At 36.6% G+C, this 18,782-nt stretch overlaps 1 protein-coding gene across 1 annotated transcript; it reads left to right on the top strand.

Annotated features, from left to right (window-relative positions):
* Positions 1-9,810: 9,810 nt before the first annotated feature.
* LOC145766173 (serine/threonine-protein kinase PLK1-like) lies at positions 9,811-17,612 on the top strand. The gene is made up of 11 exons (XM_082577826.1): positions 9,811-10,004; positions 10,786-10,935; positions 11,911-12,036; positions 12,606-12,793; positions 13,224-13,352; positions 13,805-13,989; positions 14,381-14,533; positions 15,022-15,099; positions 15,404-15,609; positions 16,261-16,392; positions 16,962-17,612. The coding sequence occupies exons 1-11, from the start codon at positions 9,834-9,836 to the stop codon at positions 17,166-17,168; spliced, it is 1,725 nt and encodes a 574-aa protein (XP_082433952.1). The 5' UTR covers positions 9,811-9,833; the 3' UTR covers positions 17,169-17,612.
* The last annotated feature ends 1,170 nt before the right edge of the window (positions 17,613-18,782 follow it).

The following is an 18,782-nucleotide window of genomic DNA, read 5'->3' on the forward strand; positions in this document are numbered from 1 at the left end:
CCTGGAATTGGATCATGACTGTTTCGTAGCCCTGGTAAAAAAAACGTAGGCTACTTGCACTTCTGTGGTTTTGATTGATGAGTAGGCCTATCTGAGAGAGAGCGATTTTTGCTTTGATTTTGTTTGAGAGCAAGAAAGGCATGTGACCAAATGCCATCCTTTGTTCAGCTGTTGACATTGCAAGACACGTTTGTTGAAAAGTTTTACTTTTAGGGTAGGCTACTCTGATAAAAAAAATTCTTGACTAGCCCATTGTCACGATTTCTTTCTATCTCTTACCAGGAAAAAGACTTGGAAAGGTTCAATGACGTAGTTTAATGGGTCAGACCGAAAAGCAGTCAATTAAATGTCGAATTATTCTACTAGTGAAATGATAATCTGACTTCTTGAAGAACTTTAACGAACGGCTTCTCAAATAACTCTAATTTCGAACACAATTTATATCAGCACCAATTCTCATCTACTTGTATCCAATTACTTCAAGTCTTAATCACCAATAATTTCTGCATCAACTACCAATCCACAACTCATAGCACAACTCTCATAATCAACTCATAATAATAATCATAATAATCCATTACGCAAATTACACCACTATTTATAAAAGGTTCGTTCGGTCTAGTAACTTCGAGAAGGTTACGTAGTGTTGCATCACACGAACTCATCGTCGGTCACGTAGCATTGAGCGGCATAAACAAGCAAGTTTAAAGAAGTCTAAAGAATGCCACCTAGGAGTAGAGAACTGTTACATAATACAGATTTCGTAATCAGAGATCCATTCGTAAACAACCTTGTGACATCATGACAAACGATATTGGCAATTGTGAAAACAACAGAACGTTCCAGATACAGAATGATCTAGAATTACGTTGCAGAACAACGACTTCACAATTAGAGGTTAGCCTACTACTGGTCATTCAATTCAATTCAATTCAATTTATTTTTCTTTGTCAGAATGCAAAAGAAATGATATTGAGAAAAAGAAATACAGTAACAAAACTAACAAAAGGAAAAGGTGGCAAAACCTTAATGGTTTAAGACGTGCGTGAAAGGATCTAATATTGCGGTATATGCATCAATAAATATAGTTAAGCACGGCCACCAAACCTGATACTTTAAAATAAGTTGATGAATTAGTTAAGAATCAGTCGCCTCCTCGTTCCTGGAACAACTGGAGCGCCAATTGTTAAAGCAATGAGAACACGACTGAACCCAACATCACAAAAACAAACTAATATACACAGTTACACACACATATTGAAATTACATAACGGACTATCAAAACAAGGACTATTTACAGATTTCATACAGAAATAAAGTGTTCGCAGCAACGATATTAAGTAGCCTATATATTGTAGAACAAATACATAATATGGCAGCTCATTATCAAGATAAAATAGTTAAAAAAGCTTTGTTTTTTAAATTAATTTCCTGCGCATGTAAGAGCATAACAAGCATGATGATATAGCAGCGTGTTTTTGGTATTTCTAATAAGAGTTGAATCATCTTTGATAGCGTCAGTGAGGGATGGAGTGTTTTTGGTATCGCTAATGAGAGGTGGAGACTCTTTGGTAGCGCCGATGAAGGATGTAGTGTCTGAGTTGTTTCATGCATCTTTTCCAAACCAACCTAAATAATAATCTTACGAAAAGTCAAGCGATCCTCTGAACGAACATAATAGCTTATAATAATCAGGGGAGTAGTTAGATGCAAGCTGGTAGTAACTTAGTGATATATTCTTATCTGGCAAATATTAAATTATGCAATACGGTATAGTAGCTTATTCATGAAAGAGTAAAGATAGTAATCATCATCCTTATCCGGTCGGGTGTAATATATAAGATATACGTATAGTAAGATATGTTAATGTATAATATAGTAATATATGATATGTAGGATAAATTTACAAAAGTGGCATTTGGAAAGGCATGCTATACCAGGATATGGTGCAACAATCAATAATACAGTCAGATAATTAAAGAGTTACAGCATAGGTTGTTAGAGGTTAATTTTCAAAACGCAAGTGCTTTTTCAGGTTACTGCAAAATATTGAAAAGGTTTCAATTTCAGTGATGGTTTTCGGGAGATGGTTCCACACTTTAACTCCACTAAACTGAATGGATTGTTGAGTCAAGCTTTTGGAGAAGTAGGGGAGGAAAAAGTGATTGTTGCTTCTGGTTGATATTGAGTGCAAATTGTTATTAAGTTGAAATAGAGAATTAAAGCATTGGGGTAAGTGATTGTGTTTGAGTTTGAACATAAATTTTGCAGTTTCTATTGTGTATAGTTCGTCAATTGTGAAGAAATTATGGGATTCAGAGTGATTTGATTCATGTTTTGCAATCATTTTTATAAATTTGTCGCAAATCTTTTGAAGCTTTTTTAAAACAGTTAGTACATGACCATGCTTCCATACACTTATGCAATACCGGAGATTGCTTTCAATTAAGGAATGGTAAAGGCAAATCAAATTGTTGGTGTTTAGGTAGGGCTTAACCTTGCAGATAACTCCAAAGTTTTTGCGAAGTTTTTGCAGTAAAGATAGCATGTGGGGTTTCCATGACAAGTCTTCGCTCAGCAAAATGCCCAGAAAACTAATAGTGTTGACACGTTTCAATGGGTTGATTGCATATAGATAGTGTGTAAGAGAGGTTTGAAAGTTTATTTGTATTATTGAATAACATGTATTTTGTTTTTTTTACATTTAGTGATAACTTATTTGCTGCTAACCAATTTGTTACTCCTGTCATTTCCTCATTCGCCATTTCGAAAAGTTTATCATAATTTTTACTGCAAAAGAATAAATTGGTATCGTCAGCAAACATTATAGATTCAGAGTGTACTAAACATCTCGAAAAATCATTAACATAGATTAAAAATAATAGTGGTCCAAGGATCGATCCTTGTGGTACTCCATAACATATTTCTCTTTTAGCAGACATTGAGTGAGATACTTCTACAACTTGAAATCTGTTTTGTAAGTAACTTCTGAACCAGTCATGGGCTATACCCCTAATACCAAAATAGTACAGTTTGTTTAGCAGAATGTGGTGATCGATAGTATCAAATGCTTTGGACAGGTCCAAAAATATACCTAGTGTTGTTTCTTTTCTTTCAATTGCATTTGAAATTTTATCAACAAGATGTAATGCTGCATGACTTGTTGAGTGATTTTGTCTGAAACCAAACTGCTGACCATAGAAGAAGTTATTGCCTTCTAGAAAATTGTATATTCTATTGTACATTATTTTCTCAAGTACTTTTGAAATTGATGGTAATAAACTGATAGGTCGATAATTACTGCAGTCTTCTGCTTTCCCTTTTTTAAATACAGGTATTACTTTAGATGTTTTGAATGATGATATGAATTTGCCATTGGTTAAGGATAGGTTAAATATATGTGCAAGTGCAGTAAGTATATTGTCTGGGGAAGCTTTTATAATTTTTGTTGGTATTTCATCAATGCCACAACTTAGTTTGGATTGAAAGGAAGAGAGAATTTGCTTAATTTCAAGAGTGGTGGTGGGCTGTAAAAAAATTGATTTACTAATAGGATTGGAAAGGTATTCTGAAAATTGTGAAGTTTTGTTTGGGATTTTATCAACTAGCTTTGAGGCAATTGAAGAAAAATATTCATTAAAGTAGTTAGCTTTATCTTTGTTGTGAGTTAAGATTTTATCTCCAGCAGCCAGACGGGACCATTTGTTGCACTTGCTTCTCCCTAATAGCTGATTTAAAACACTCCAGGTGCTTTTAAGATCATTTTTGTGTTTTAACAGAGCAATTTTGAAATGATTTTTCTTTTTGAGTTTCAGTGATCTAACATAAAAGTTTCTCAGAGCATTGTACCGGGATTTATTTATTTCAGATGATTTTCTAATGTACTTTTTATATGCAAGTTGTTTTTTTCTATGAAGTTCACAGAGTTCAGCATCATACCAACATTGGGTTTTCGTGTGTTTTACTGATTTGACAGGAAAACTATTTTTAAATAATTCGGAGTAATTGTTAAAAAACCTATTGTAAGCTGCATCAGTGTTAGTTTCTTCCATTATATTTTTAGTGTTAAACTCTGATAGTCTTTTAACAAAATTACAGATGTTTGTGTTACTAAAGCACCTTTTCTCTTTGAGGTGGGAAAATTCTTGAATTAAACCTAATTGAGAGCATTGTATTACAGGCAGATGGTCAGCAATGCAGTCAACTATTATACCAGCATTTGTTTTGGCATTATAGACATTTGTCCATATGTGATCAATAGCTGTGGAACTGGATGAAGTAATTCTAGTTGGTTTAGTTATCAATGGATGGAAGCTGTATTCAAACATTGCATCAACATAGTTACTAGTGTGACAGTTGCTATGGTCTAATAGATTGTAATTAAAATCGCCCATAATAAAACATTGTGCATTTGATTTTGATATTGTTTTTATAGTTAGAAGGAGTGTCTGTAGAAAATCAGAGTTTACAGCACAAAGTGATTGAGGGGATCTATAAATAGTACCACAAGTTAACTTTTTTTTGTTCACGAATAAATCAACAAAAAGAGATTCAAACTTTTTTTCTTTCATAATAGTTAAGTCATTTCTTACAGAGAACATAAGATTATCTTTAATGTACAGTGCTACTCCTCCGCCCTTCTGTTTGCATCTGCTGTTTGCAAGAAAAACATACCCTGCTAGGGAGGTAAATTCACCAATCTGATTTATTTTTAGCCATGTTTCATTGATGGATATAATATGTGGTTTAATTTTCATGGAGGTTAAAAGTGCTTGAAGTTTAGAGAAATTGTTTGGGTTGGATAGAGATCTAATGTTTAGATGCATAGTTATCAGGGATTCATTTATTTGCATATTTGCTAATAATGAGCTTGCTTCAGTTGAACTGATATACACATCATTGACTTCAAAATATAGATCTGATTCATCATTACTGGCAATTTCATTTGCATTTTTAGATGAAAAAAGCTTGTTAAGTACTGAAGGTTCATTGCTGAGGGGTTGAGGGGCTGTGTGTATGAACAGTTCTGAGAAATTAGTATCATCACAGTTTAAAAAGGGTAAAGAGTTTTGCAGACAATTTCTGCATAAGTAAGAATGATCAAGTTTTTTACATGTACCAGTGGGTATTCTTATATTACTGGTAGTGCATTTAAAGTGATAAGAAAAGCCACACATGCTGCAAAATGTGGATTTCTGGTTGCTGCGAACAACCTTATTACCGTACATATGTTACATTTAGGTTTAAGCATAACAAATAAGGAATAAGGACTTACCTGTATAGCTGTGAAAAAACATACCAAACTAAATGCAGAAAATGTAGCCTACTGGTTTAGTGCTGAAAGCACTATAATTGTGTTATTGTTATTTTGGGAATAAATGGATCAAAAGGACAATAATAAAATATACTAATGTCAGTTGAAAGAAAACATATTTTTCTAATTGTCAGACTTGTAGTCCATGTACTAATTTGCGACCGTTTATCTTCAGGGACCTTTAGACATTTTATTTGTTAACTTAAACAGCTCCAAATTTTTTCTGTCAAATTATTTTTAGTTGCAAAATCTTTGCAAATTTTGATAATAACATACCGCTAATAATAACATAATAATAAATAATAATAATAATAAATAATAACAACATACTAATAATAAATAATAACATACCGATAATAACATACCGCTCAAGAATTCCATAATGAAAACAGCACATTCTGTCAAGACGCAAAGCAGCCCGACGCAAGGCTTTGCACATTGATTGTGACACCCATAAACATGTCAGAAGTGTTAGAAAGTTTATTTTGGTGAGCAAAAAACAGCAATGCAGACCAACGTAGCCTACAGCATAGGCTACTATAGAAATGCAAAAGTTGCAAAACATACACACAAACGAGACAACACACTAGGAGACTTTGGAAAAACGCTAGGTTATCGAGCCGAGCTTCTCTTTGTCATTCCTTCTGTTTCTGTTCCTTCTGTTTTAATTCTGAATGGAAGTCAAACACCACCAGACTCTATTCGTTCATCCCAGACGCCGACACACGACCCATCGGCCTGACACTACCAAGCAGTAGCGTAGCCAAAAATTTTCAATGGGGGGTTTTGACGACCCAGCAGCGGGGGATCTGGGGGGCCTCCTCCAGAAAATTTTGAAAAATTACTTTGAATTTGGTGCATTTTGAGAGCATTTTCAACAAAAATGTGGGTATGAATATTCCTGTAAAATGGTGCTGTCCGGTGGCATAGCGAAAGGATAAGATCATGTTTTCTTCGGCATTTTTCGCAAATAAAGCTAAGTCTCTATGTTTTCTTGTTGCTAATTCCTGGCTGAGATTGTAGGGACCCGAATGAATTTCCATTGTTTTTAGCTCTCTACAAAACGTAATTCTCACATAACATTTACGTTTCTTAAAAACTCACTGAACCCAACAGTGAGAATAAATAGGCTAGTTGCGTTTCTTAAGAAAACTCACTTGTTGTGCACTGGGATAATTTTGATGGATCACTTTTTACTCAAATAACCTACCACCCGCAGCTTTCTCAAGTGAGTCTGTTAAAATGGCCATTTATTGCTTATTCAGTATATCCGCGATTCACCTCTGCAATGGAATCTCACTAGCAGGAGTTCAACCAACGGTTCAACCTAGTTCGTAAACATTGTTGGAATTTGCCAATTTTAAATTACGAAACTGTTTCTTTTTCCTTTTTCTGAAAGTGCTTTATATACCTCTGCACAAAACAATTTTGACATAATATAAGATTTACTCATAAAATTCAATTTTTAACAGAGACTCTTAATATTACTGGAAATTAACTGAGACTCATCGTGTTACCTTTGTGCCATCGAAGCTTTGTTACGCCAGCAGCGGTTCTGCTGTTATAAGGGGTTATAAACCTTATAAATCAACAATAAAAACCGAGAACCCCTGCATTAAAAACCTTAACCCCTGCAAGATGTTTGGTATTGGAAAAACTTGTTCTTTTAATGCAGTTTTGTTAAAAATTTGGCAATTTTTTTAAACTGAAAGCATCATTCTCAGGTAGCCACTTTAACAAGTCGAAATTCTGCCACTGAAATTGACTAGAATGCAACCGCCAACCAATCATAAGCTACGGTTTAAGTGACGTAAAAAATGGCGAAAAGAAGATCATAGAAAGCAAATTAAGTGATGGATTTTTTGTCAGCTGGTTGGCTTAGGGGTTAGGGTTAGGGCTAGAAAGTAGTCATTTCATTGACGCGTGTTCGATTCTCACCACTGCTATTGCTCTTTTTCTTCTGTAATTACCAAATAAAGTTCAAAACAAGCATTAACTCTTTGGATGAGTGCTAGAAGGGTCACAATTGGACGATAGCCTCTTATAACACGTTCTGATTGGTTGGCGGTTGCATTGTAGTCAATTTCAGTGGCAGAATTTCGACTTGTTAAAGTGGCTACCTCATTCTCAAGCATAAAAAGACTGAACGCATCATTCTCAATACCGTATCGTGGCGTCACACGTGTGCCAAAGAGGGAGGGTTGTAACCCCAAAACTCCCCCCCCCCCCTTGGCTACGACACTGCTACCAAGACAGGCATGGGTGCGCCTCAACCGTCTCCGTACGGGCGTCGGGATTTTCCGCTCAACCATGCACCAAGGGGGAATGGCCTCTTCCTCCTCCTGTGAATGTGGTGCCGAGGAACAGACCGCAGACCACATCATCAATGACTGTAGCCTACCATCTTCAAGCCACCTAACGGAGTGGAAGGTCTGCGTTGCCTGTTATGGATGAATATGAAACCAAAGACTGGCTGTTCTCTAGTAGCCTTCCAGTGTAGTCCGAGAACATCGTGCATCTTGGGTGGTGAAAGGATAGACCCTCAGCCCCAGAGGCTCACACGACGACGACGATTCCTTATGTTAACTGTAAAAATTACGGTACCGGTACTGATTGATTGATTGAATTTTTATCCTCGGACTGGGAAAGCTTCTTGCAGAGCTTAATCCTGGCAGTTTCACATACTTGTAGAATGTAGAGGCTTTGAATCACTGACGCAGGCCCGGTCACCGAGATTGACAGAGTGAAGTTTCCGATTGTTGAAGTCTTTTTGCCGGGGAACTATTCCATCCATTAGATGCCGCTGAATGGAGAACAGTCCTTAACGTGCGTTGCTCAAGCGCACACCCCGAGAGTCGAACCAGCGCCACTTGATCTTGAAGCTTCTTTGTTCCAGAAGTGACGCGCTAACCAATTGAGCTATCGGGGCGGATGAAACTGGCCCATAAATTGAAATATGACTTGACCAGTCAAGAAAGAATTTTGAAAATAAAGGAAGTTCGGCCATTTTTCACTGTCTTTAAAGAAATCTTTATTTTTGCAAAAAAAAAAGAGAACAAATGCTCCAAAAAAAGTATATCCTACCATTCGATCCTTGGTGTTTTTTTAATTTTTGCAGTTTTGTCTGTAGCTCGCTGTTTTGAAAACCAACCTAAAAATTGACGTCATTATAATAGACCAATCACAGGCCTCAGCTTCTTTTCAGTGCGAAGTTTAAAACTTTAAATCCCTGTCTGAATGCCACTTACTTTTTGAAAATTGCATTTTATTTTTTCGTGTGCCAATGGCTAGTAACGTGCGTTGCGATCAGCGATGATGTGCGATTGCGAACTGGTCGAATCCCATCACCAGTAACACAAATTTTGTAAATGAATATCTATTGAACGAGTTCTAATAATTAATTTTCTATTAGGCTATTGAGGTTTGGTCTGTCATTGAAATTTTATGTCATGGCCAGCTGATAAACTGAAGTGTCCAGCCATGTTGATACCAAATGTTCTTGCAGTTTCAACTAATTTGGTTAGTGATACAGTAAACCTTTTTGCATGAAAACTGGCCTAAGGATTAAGTAAGAATGGTAAGTAAGACGAGTTTGTTAATCATGGTACCGTATTAAAAAAAAGTTTGTTTCCCAACTTCTGATAGCAGTGTTGCAAAGTTGGGTTTTGCTTACGAATCAGATACACTGTATCTAACTGAAGAGAGACAATAAGTACATTTTTGGCTACATTTTTATGTAAAGTGCAGCCAAAATATTTACTACGGTACATATTGCTCGTTAGATAGGTTTTGTCGATTCATAGGCTACAACACACATTCACCATAATCGAGGCTGGGAAGTGCTTTGTATTTTGACGGAAAAAGGCATAGCCTAGCACTCGGACAAGCAAAAAACTTATTTAGAAGAATATTGTACGGTACCGTATTGCTTCTTGGATGTTTGCATTTGAAATAAAAAGCTTTTTCAGAAATATAGCATAGTTCAAAATATTTTTTTTGCTGCATTAGCTACTTGTAGACTATCAGCTGGATGGAAAGAAAAACAAATGAATTTGTTTCCCAACAAATAAACGATAAATAGAGTCTGATAAACAACATTAACCTTAGAAAATTGAGATATTTCGGACACATTGCAAGAAGCAACTCGTTGGAAAATTCAATGTTAACTGGGATGGTGCAAGGCAAACGAACAAAAGGACGACAAAAAATGAAATATTTTGACAATATCAAGCAAATTACAGGAATAAAAAGCATGCCGGAAGCACTAATAAAAACAAAAGACAACAAAATGGAGGCAGTTCATAAGGGAGATCACAGCTGATCAAACATGATCAATCTGTTGAAGAAGAAGACTATCCTAAAACTTTCAACCATTGCTTTAGGTTCCATAATAAATATAGGCCTACTGCTATTAAGCTACAAGGTACCGTAACTAGCTGAATAGGCTATAGCCTACTGTAGTTACTACAATTTTTATTTTTGGTTTAGTTAAAAAAAAGGTACTAGCCTAATAATCATTATGTCTCGAAAAGACATATCATCTAAAGAAATACCTGATATTCTTTGTGATACTTCAACTGGGAAGCGATATCAAAAGGGGCGTTTTCTTGGAAAAGGTGGATTTGCAAAATGTTATGAAATCACAGATCTTGATACAAAGCAGATCTTTGCCGGGAAAATTGTTCCTAAGGTATGTTTCTCTTGTTTGATCAGTTGCCAAGCTGTTTTCTTATTGATTTATTGAATCTTTATTCTCAAACTGGGAAAGCTTCTTTGAGAGCTTAATCCTGGCAGTTTTGCACTTGTAGAGGCTTAAACCAATGACACAGGCCTGGTCACCGAGATTGACAGCTAGTGAAGTTTCCGATTGTTAAAGTGTTGTTGCCGGGAATTATTCCATCCATTAGAATGATTAGATGCTGCTGAATGGAGAGCAGTCCTTAACATGTGCACACCCCAGGAGTCAAACCAGTACCGCTTGATCTTGAAGCTTCTTCATTCACAAAGTCACTCGCTAACCTACTGAGCTTTCGGTTTCGGGGTAGACTGAACTGAGCTAATAGGCTACTGGGCTATCCGGTATTAGATCTAGTGATCTATTTTGTGTGGTGTTTTTTGTTGAAAGCTATTTTAATTGTGAAAGTCTTTTGGGTAAATTTTTAGTGTGTTATGCTTAGCCCACTGCTAATAATTTGTGACTCCCAAAATTAGTCTCACCCAAGACAAACACTTATTTTGTTAGATTATGAAACACAAAACAGCAAGTTAGTTTATGAAAGGGCCATGTAACCATTTTTACTACAAAATTTCCACATTTTTACTCTTGTAAAAAGAACCAATTGTTACTGTAATTGTTATTTTCTTGGATTTTTAATTTAAAACTCCAAATTTGTAATTTTAATGACAAAGCTTTATTTAGTCGCAGGTTATCAGATTGTTTCATGTTTTATAATGATACTGATATCTTGCAGGCGCTCTTAGTCAAACCTCATCAAAAAGACAAAATGTCTCAAGAAATCCATCTTCATCGGAGCCTATCACATGAAAATGTTGTTGGATTTCATGGTTTTTTTGAAGACAAAGATTTTGTTTATGTAATTTTGGAATTATGTCGCCGAAGGGTAATTTTCGTTTTATCTTTTAATCAGTTTACTAATTGCAATCCTGTTTGTCTCAATAACTTCAGTAAACAATCGGTTTGGTGATGGCAATTAAAGAAGTCATCAGTTAAATAGCACACATTGTGGTGTGGTTCTACGTTTATCAGCAGCAGGGGTGACAAACCTTTTTGCGGTCACGGGCCACTTTGTCAATTACACATGAGTTATCGGGCCACACAACTTTTTAATCGTAACCTATTATGAAATCTTTTAGAAGCATGAAAAGTAACAAACGGCAGATGAATGTAATAAAACCCACACACACAGTTGAAATTATCTTACGCAGAATCGATTCTTCAGAAAAGCCTAACATGATATCTAGGCAACAGTATCAAGGCATTGTCAGTCCGAGGATAAAGATTCAAAACCAACCAAACAGATATGGAAGCTGGTATACAAGTCTAGACTAAGTGCTTGTCAAAATTCCATGACGTCATAGATTGGAATCGACCAAAAATACAAGGTGAAGTTGGTGAATAGTGTTTTCACAACTTTACCTTATAGCTTTCCTATTTTCTAACTTTAAACCCTGAAAGTTAGTGTTTAGGACAAGAAAATAGCAAAGGAAAGGTGTACCAGTGAAGGCATAAAACAGTTGAGATGTCTTTTGTCTTTACTGCATGAGCAATTGTCAAACTGTTTTGCAGGCTGCACAAAATTCTTTGATGGGCCGCATGTGGCCTGCTGGCCGCAGGTTTGTCACCTCTGATTTATAGGATGGTATCGCATTAACTCTGGCAAGGCAAGGTATTAACTCTGTTTAAGCAGAACTATATGTACAAAGAAAAGCAAAGGGTTAAATCATTGGTTTAAGTTAGTCTACAAGCATGCAACTAAACTTTCTCCTCACCAGACTCACGTCAAAACAATGATTACTAATTATGGTGTAACTGTATTTGTTGCATAAACCGTATTTTTGGTTATTTCAACTTCTAGTCACTCATGGAGCTGCACAAACGGCGAAAGGCAGTCACCGAACCCGAAGCACGATACTACATGAGAAAAATTCTTTTAGGTGTACATTACTTGCATGACAGCAAGATTATTCATAGAGATCTAAAGGTAAGTTATAACCACATCACTGCACAGCATGGTGATCACCTAAATTCAAATATATCTGCCAATTAAATGCAGACAGTAGTTTTATGTATGCCGGTCAATAATGCATCACACTGATAAACTATTTCAAGTTTTAGTACTGTACATTAAGTTCTGCATTTACCAGCTTGAATTCATCATTTCTTTTCATTGAATTTGTTATTCTTATACTCACTCATGCCAACTATTTTCTTAGTAGTATGATGTCTAGAACCAAAACACGTTTAATCTCTCAGAAACTTACTGAATTCCATTAATTTGTTTCACGTATTAGTAATAAAATTTGTATTGTTTAAGTTCCCAAAAAATGACTATTTTCAATTCACGGTTTTAGCAATCAACAATTCTTGTTTATAAACATAGATGGGTTACCCAACTTGTAAAATCTGCCCCTTTTTAGTGATTTAATGTATGCAGATTGCAGACATTGAATTAATACAGTATATTCTAAATAAGATAGATTCAACTAGCTATACTTTTAACATTTTTAGCTATTTTTATGTAAAGCAATTGCCTAAATGTTTCCTTTTCAGCTTGGAAATTTATTTCTAACCGACGAAATGGAAGTTAAGATAGGCGACTTAGGCTTGGCAACGAAGGTTGACTATGACGGAGAGCGCAAGAAAACCCTTTGCGGGACTCCAAACTACATTGCCCCAGAAGTACTTGGAAAGAAAGGACACAGCTATGAAGTGGACGTTTGGTCACTTGGTTGTATCATGTATGACTTGTTAGCTTTTTTAATTAATTTCAGATCCATTAACTACCCAGACTGTGAAATCTAGTTTTTTGTTTATCTTTTTAGTTTACTTCTACATTATAAAAGTTTAGCCATGGATTTTCAACTGTGGTTAAAGTTACCTTCTTGGCTAAATTTGCTCTCTCAGTGTCGTAAATCGACTAAAGCGGGAAACAAGTGGAAAGTCTTGATGTTTTTAAGTAATAGCTTATAACATGACTGTCGTCATAAATTATTTGAGCTGTATTCTAGATGTAACATTTTTTGTCGCACCACACACTTTTTTTACATATCGATTATTTTCTCTTGGATTTGCGTTTTGCTTAAAAAACAGAAGTTCTCTCAATGCCACACCCGTCATTCACATGAAAACAAGGGGTGAAACAGTTTTTTACAAATACCACTGCTTCAGGTACACTCTCTTGATTGGGAAACCCCCGTTTGAGACTTCGTCATTGAAAGAAACGTATTCACGCATTAAGAAAAACGAATACAGGATCCCATCTTACATTGCGTCAGGCTCATCGATTCTAATATCCAAGTAAATATTTTATTTTCATAGGAAGGAAAGGTAGGTCTTAAGTGAACACAAAAACCAGCGTGCCGAGTTCTTTCTCTCCATTTTGCTTCAAAGAAGTCTGGTCTTCATCTCATTCTCGACACATCATGGTCGACCGCCAGGGTTGTCTGCAACGACTCCTTTATTTTTCTCTATCGTTGGCAACTTGAATCTTTGTTTTGAGTTTCTCTTTGTTAGAATTTTCTTTTTGTTTTATTCTTCACTGTGTGTTCCCAAATTGTCTTGCTAAATTCTGCTACTGGAAATACAGTGTCATTGTTAGTATAATATAGCCTACACCCGAAAGCATTGTCTGTGCGTGTCTTTCAAAGGAACACATGGTTGTATTTATTGACAAATATGATGTTTGAAGATTCTTATGTAGCTCATTTGTATTGAACTGAAAGTGATAGTATTTAACCCTTTTCATCCAGGATGCTTCGAAGCGATCCACAATCCAGACCATCCGTCAACAAAATATTACAAGATGACTTTTTCACTTGCGGTTATCTTCCTCCTCGTTTGCCAACCACCTGCCTCACAATGGCTCCCAGATTTGCTCCTGAACTCCTCCATAACACCGTCCAGACACGCAAACCACTGCACGATATCAACAATGGTAAAACATCCCATTTTTTAAAAGGATTTTTTTTTTGCGTAAACGTGGTGTCTGTCAAACATAAACTCAACTGATAACTTGAAGAGTTGATTTGTGGTAGGCTTCAGAAGTTGAATATGACGAGGAGAAGATTTTTCGTTGCTTGAAGCTGAATGTGTTATCCATATACCTCACCACATTTAGGCTGACTTTACACAGACGACAAGCTCCTTCAGAAATGTAGACAAAAAGTACTGACAGCTTCGAACAATGGAAAACCTTCTCCATGTTCAAGCTGATAACTCGTAAAGCCCATCTGGACCGTTTACTCTTATATATAACTGTTTTCAAAAAGCTTTAACTTCTAAAAACTTGTACTATGCTAACGCCATATCATTAATGACGTTTCTAGCCGGCCAATCCAGTTCCGCTCCGACGGAAAAGCGTGGTCCACCGGCAGAAATCCGTGGTAACGAGTCTCCGGACTTCCACATGGAGGACTTGTTGAAGCAATTGAGCACCCTTGTGGAGTCGAACCCCTCACAGCGTCCCAACATTGAAATGGGTGTGTAGACATTTTTTTTACACTTGCAGCTAATTATAAAAAGTAACATAATTCAAATTGCGCCTTGTTAGATTGTTGGCCTTGCAAAAAACATAAAAAGTGTCAGCTTTAGCCTTGGCATTAGTATAACTGCTTTGTTGCTTCTTCACAAGGTAAAAAATGAAAAAAAGATTTAAAAATCTTGCATTTTGATACGTTTCTATCTCCATATGTCTTATCCAGTGGCGTAGCTAGGGAATGTGCCGGGCGGATTCAGATTTTGCCGCCCCTTCAAGAAAAAGCATGTGAAATGAAAATGAAATGCGTTTTTTTTTTATCAGATTATAATCAAAATAAAAAATCGTAGTCTGAAAGTGCTGCCCCCAGACGTGCCGCCCGGGGTTGTCCGCCCCCCCCCCCCCCCCTAGCTACGCCACTGGTCTAATGTAATGCAACCGTTGGAAATAGCAACTGCAGAAGTAAGAATTAATGCAGAATATTGTCGACAGACGAGGCGGAAGACCCCGCAGCTCATCCTGTGCTATGGATAAGCAAATGGGTCGACTACACTGACAAATATGGACTTGGTTAGTAAAGCGATATTTTACTTGTTTGTGGTTCGTATTGACAAACCATCGCGATGGTGGCAAAGATACTCGAATAATTGTGTTCTTCAGATGATACCAAAAAGCATACTTTTAATATGTGGCATATTTTAAATTTTTAGTGCAGCATATTCATCAAATAGAGAAATTCAAACGTAGAGCGACTCTACGTACGAAGCCAAAGTTATTTATTGGCCTTCAGAGAAAAATTCACCAGCACTTAAATATGTGTGTCAAGAAAAAGAAAAAACGATCGTCTTAAATGCCAAACTACTTTATTTGGCAGGGTATCAGTTATGTGACAACAGCAACGGTGTATTGTTCAATGACTGCACTCGTCTGCTGCTATACAACAACAATGAGCAGATCGAATACATCGACAAGGACTCGACTGAAAGTTACCACACTCTTCGCGCTTACCCAGACACTTTAATGAAGAAAGTAACTCTGCTCAAGTACTTCAGAAACTACATGTCTGAGCATTTGCTCAAGGTAAGAGGCTTTTGCTATATAGCGCAAGGTCTACCGTCATATGCACCTGACCTGCCATACAGAAGGAACCCAATAAAGAGTCAGAGTTAGTGATAGCATGTTAATTTTTATTAGTTAAGTCTTGAGGGATGGTGAATTGGTGATGCAGCGGTACACCTCACTCTGTGATAGCATCCTGGATTCAACACGTGTATCGCAAGATTTTTTTGATTTTAATGATGCTTTAGTGATACTTCAAGCGAAAAGTAATGATTTGTTCCTGCAGCGTTGGTAAACTTTTAATCAGCGTAGCTACGCAAAAATTGACACGCCATTCGTAGATCAAGGTCAAACTGCACTGATACCCGTCATTGCGTGGACTCACCACACACTAGTGTTGTGCGTAAACTCAACTGACCCACTTTAATAGGGTCCTGTGTTTGATGTGGTAGCTTGTTGTCCAGTGAAATGCCAGAAGAATATGTTTTAGACAGCATTTTTTCTTGTTTAATGTGAAAATAGTAGAAAAACTTTATCAATCACCTCATTAATCTGAACAGCCTTTTCCAAAATATCCAAAGAGAATCAGCATAAACTGACGTTCTTGTATATTCCTCCTTTAAAAAGCGTCTTGGTTCGAATCGAATAATTTTAACTGAACCTTTTTCATAGGCAGGGGCTGGCATGGCGCCACAGGAGGGCGACCAGTTTTCGAGGTTGCCATTTCTTAGGACTTGGTTTCGTACAAGGAGTGCCATCATTCTCCACCTCAGCAATGGAACTTTGCAAATCAACTTTTTCAATGTATGTACTGCTCTTAAAGCTTTCCCTTTTTGTTTTCGTTTGCCATTTCTGCCGATTTGTCTGCTGATCACACTAACTTGTGGATGTTAAAAGTTACGAAAGTATGATTTTTCGATTCTTGTAAAGTATTGAAGCTGAATGCAGGAATTCGCGACTTGTTTCACTTTTACTTTACGTCGATGCAGTATACACATTTTTCATTTGAAAATGATTGAAACCTAGCTACTTTTCTCAATTTGACCTGTTTCGTCAGCCAAGTGTGCATGTAAAACGTAAGTGTTGCCAAACGAAGGAATAGATTTTCAACACAACAATAAGCAACGCAGGCCTACCGTGTAGTGAAATGATGTAACCCCGAATCAACCTTCATAGATTTATTGGCTCAGTTACCGTTTTTTTGTGTTTACTAAGACGCGCTTGCTCTGTTGTTTATCACTATTACTTTCCAATTAGCGAAGCCTATTAAATTTCGCTTTTTGTATTCTGTTTTCGAATGCTTTCATTCAGACTTTGAATGGTTGTAAATCGTCAGCAGATCAAGTTTCTTCATCACCAAATTTTCTTCTCAGGATCACACCAAAGTCATTCTCTGTCCCTTGATGGGAGCTGTCACCTATATAGATCCCAACAAACGGTTTCTCACATATCGTCTATCCAAGTTAGAGAAGCATGGCTGCTGTCGTGAGCTCGCCCATCGGCTAAAGTACGCCCGTACAATGCTCGAGAAGCTTATATCCAGCCGTTCGTCAACCGCAAGGAATAAGGAAACCGCTTAATTCCGTACACTATGCATCTTTAACTCGTGTTACTGAACTTCACCAATCTTTGCGGTCTTATTTGTGTTTTCTGATGACAAACCGCACTTCCAGTAAGCCACAAGACACATCTCTCTTTGTTGTCCAACTCATATTTTGTTGCAACATTTTTTGGCGTTCATTCGACGCTTTGGTAGTGATACCTTAGCAAAAAAGTCAAGAATTATTTTTTGTCGCTGCTTTGAGGGAATTATCAGTTTATTAAAGATTTTTTTGCTGCTTTTCAGCACACTGCCGAGTAATTTTATTTCTTGCAAAAAAAAGATACCTAACTAAATAGAAGATGGTACCTTTAAAAAAATCAGAACCATTCGACCGTAACGATATCGTAATTAGTTTATTTTCCTAATTCTAGCAACTACTAGTGCTTTACATGAATGCAAAACCTTTCTGTTAGTACTGTCACTATGCTGTGTTGGTTGTGCCTGAAGAAATACGTTTGTCCCAGCCAACAAGTCAGCTATTTTTTCACACTGATTCAACATCTGCAAGCGTTAAATCAGAATCATCATCAGTTTATTTGAAAGCAAACATGAAAAAAATATGCCATGAACTGCTGTGTGCCATATGACGAGGAAAGTGCTGGTCATCGACTCAGCAGACACCTCATGTTAAATGATGAAAATAACATACACACAAAATACGGAATATAAACACTAAACAGTAAAACACACACAAAAAATCAAGCATTTGTGGTACAGATACGTGCTTCTTTTCATGATACATAACATGATACAGATACATGTGTTTTTTTCAAAATAAAAATACATGTGGATTGTGGAATCAATATAAAAGCGGGTTGATTTGCTTGATGTGAAAAGAGTCACTTTTAGACAATTGACAGTAGCCTTCATGTTGTAGAAAACATTTCTACTTTGCACTCACTGAACACTTTGGTCTGAATTTTCGACTTGATGTTTCTTTTGAATACGGTGTATTTAATCAACGTCACCATAATAATGGGTACGGTACAAATGCGAAAATTTCCTTCCTAAGTAAATCAGATTTGTGAAACAATTTGGCCATAGGCCTACTTCATGTTTCGATACCGGAAAACAAATCTTTTTCATATCCACACACAGATGTTGGATCAAAGAATGAAAGACTGATTTTGTGGCTGGGTGATTATTGCTTTTCGTGCTCAGTTGCATGGTTTTTGCAGCCATGTAATCGGTAGCTAACAGTGCGTAATTTTGTTTGAATCTGCACACTTGGTTTGCGAATCACCGTGTTACCAATAAACTACATTTGTGCTTTTGAAGCATCTATTCTACAGCATCAGAAAAAACCTTTAAAATTTTTGTGAACACAAAAAAAATTTCAACGTCAAAATTTGTTTGTATTAAAAGACATGGAACTGAGTCGTTTATATCAAGCATTGTTGTGGGTTTGATCGTTACACCCGTCAGAAGATATTACATTTTGGACTTGATTCATCAATCATCATACTACGTATGTACTCCATTTTCCCCTTTAATTTTTTGTAAATATGACGTCATAGAAGAGCTTTTATTATATCACATGCAACCTCAAGTTCAAGTTTCACACTTTTTTTCCGGCAAATCAACACTGTAG

Source organism: Aplidium turbinatum, chromosome 3 (genome assembly GCF_918807975.1).
Source record: "Aplidium turbinatum chromosome 3, kaAplTurb1.1, whole genome shotgun sequence".
In the NCBI taxonomy this organism is placed as follows: Eukaryota; Metazoa; Chordata; class Ascidiacea; order Aplousobranchia; family Polyclinidae; genus Aplidium; species Aplidium turbinatum.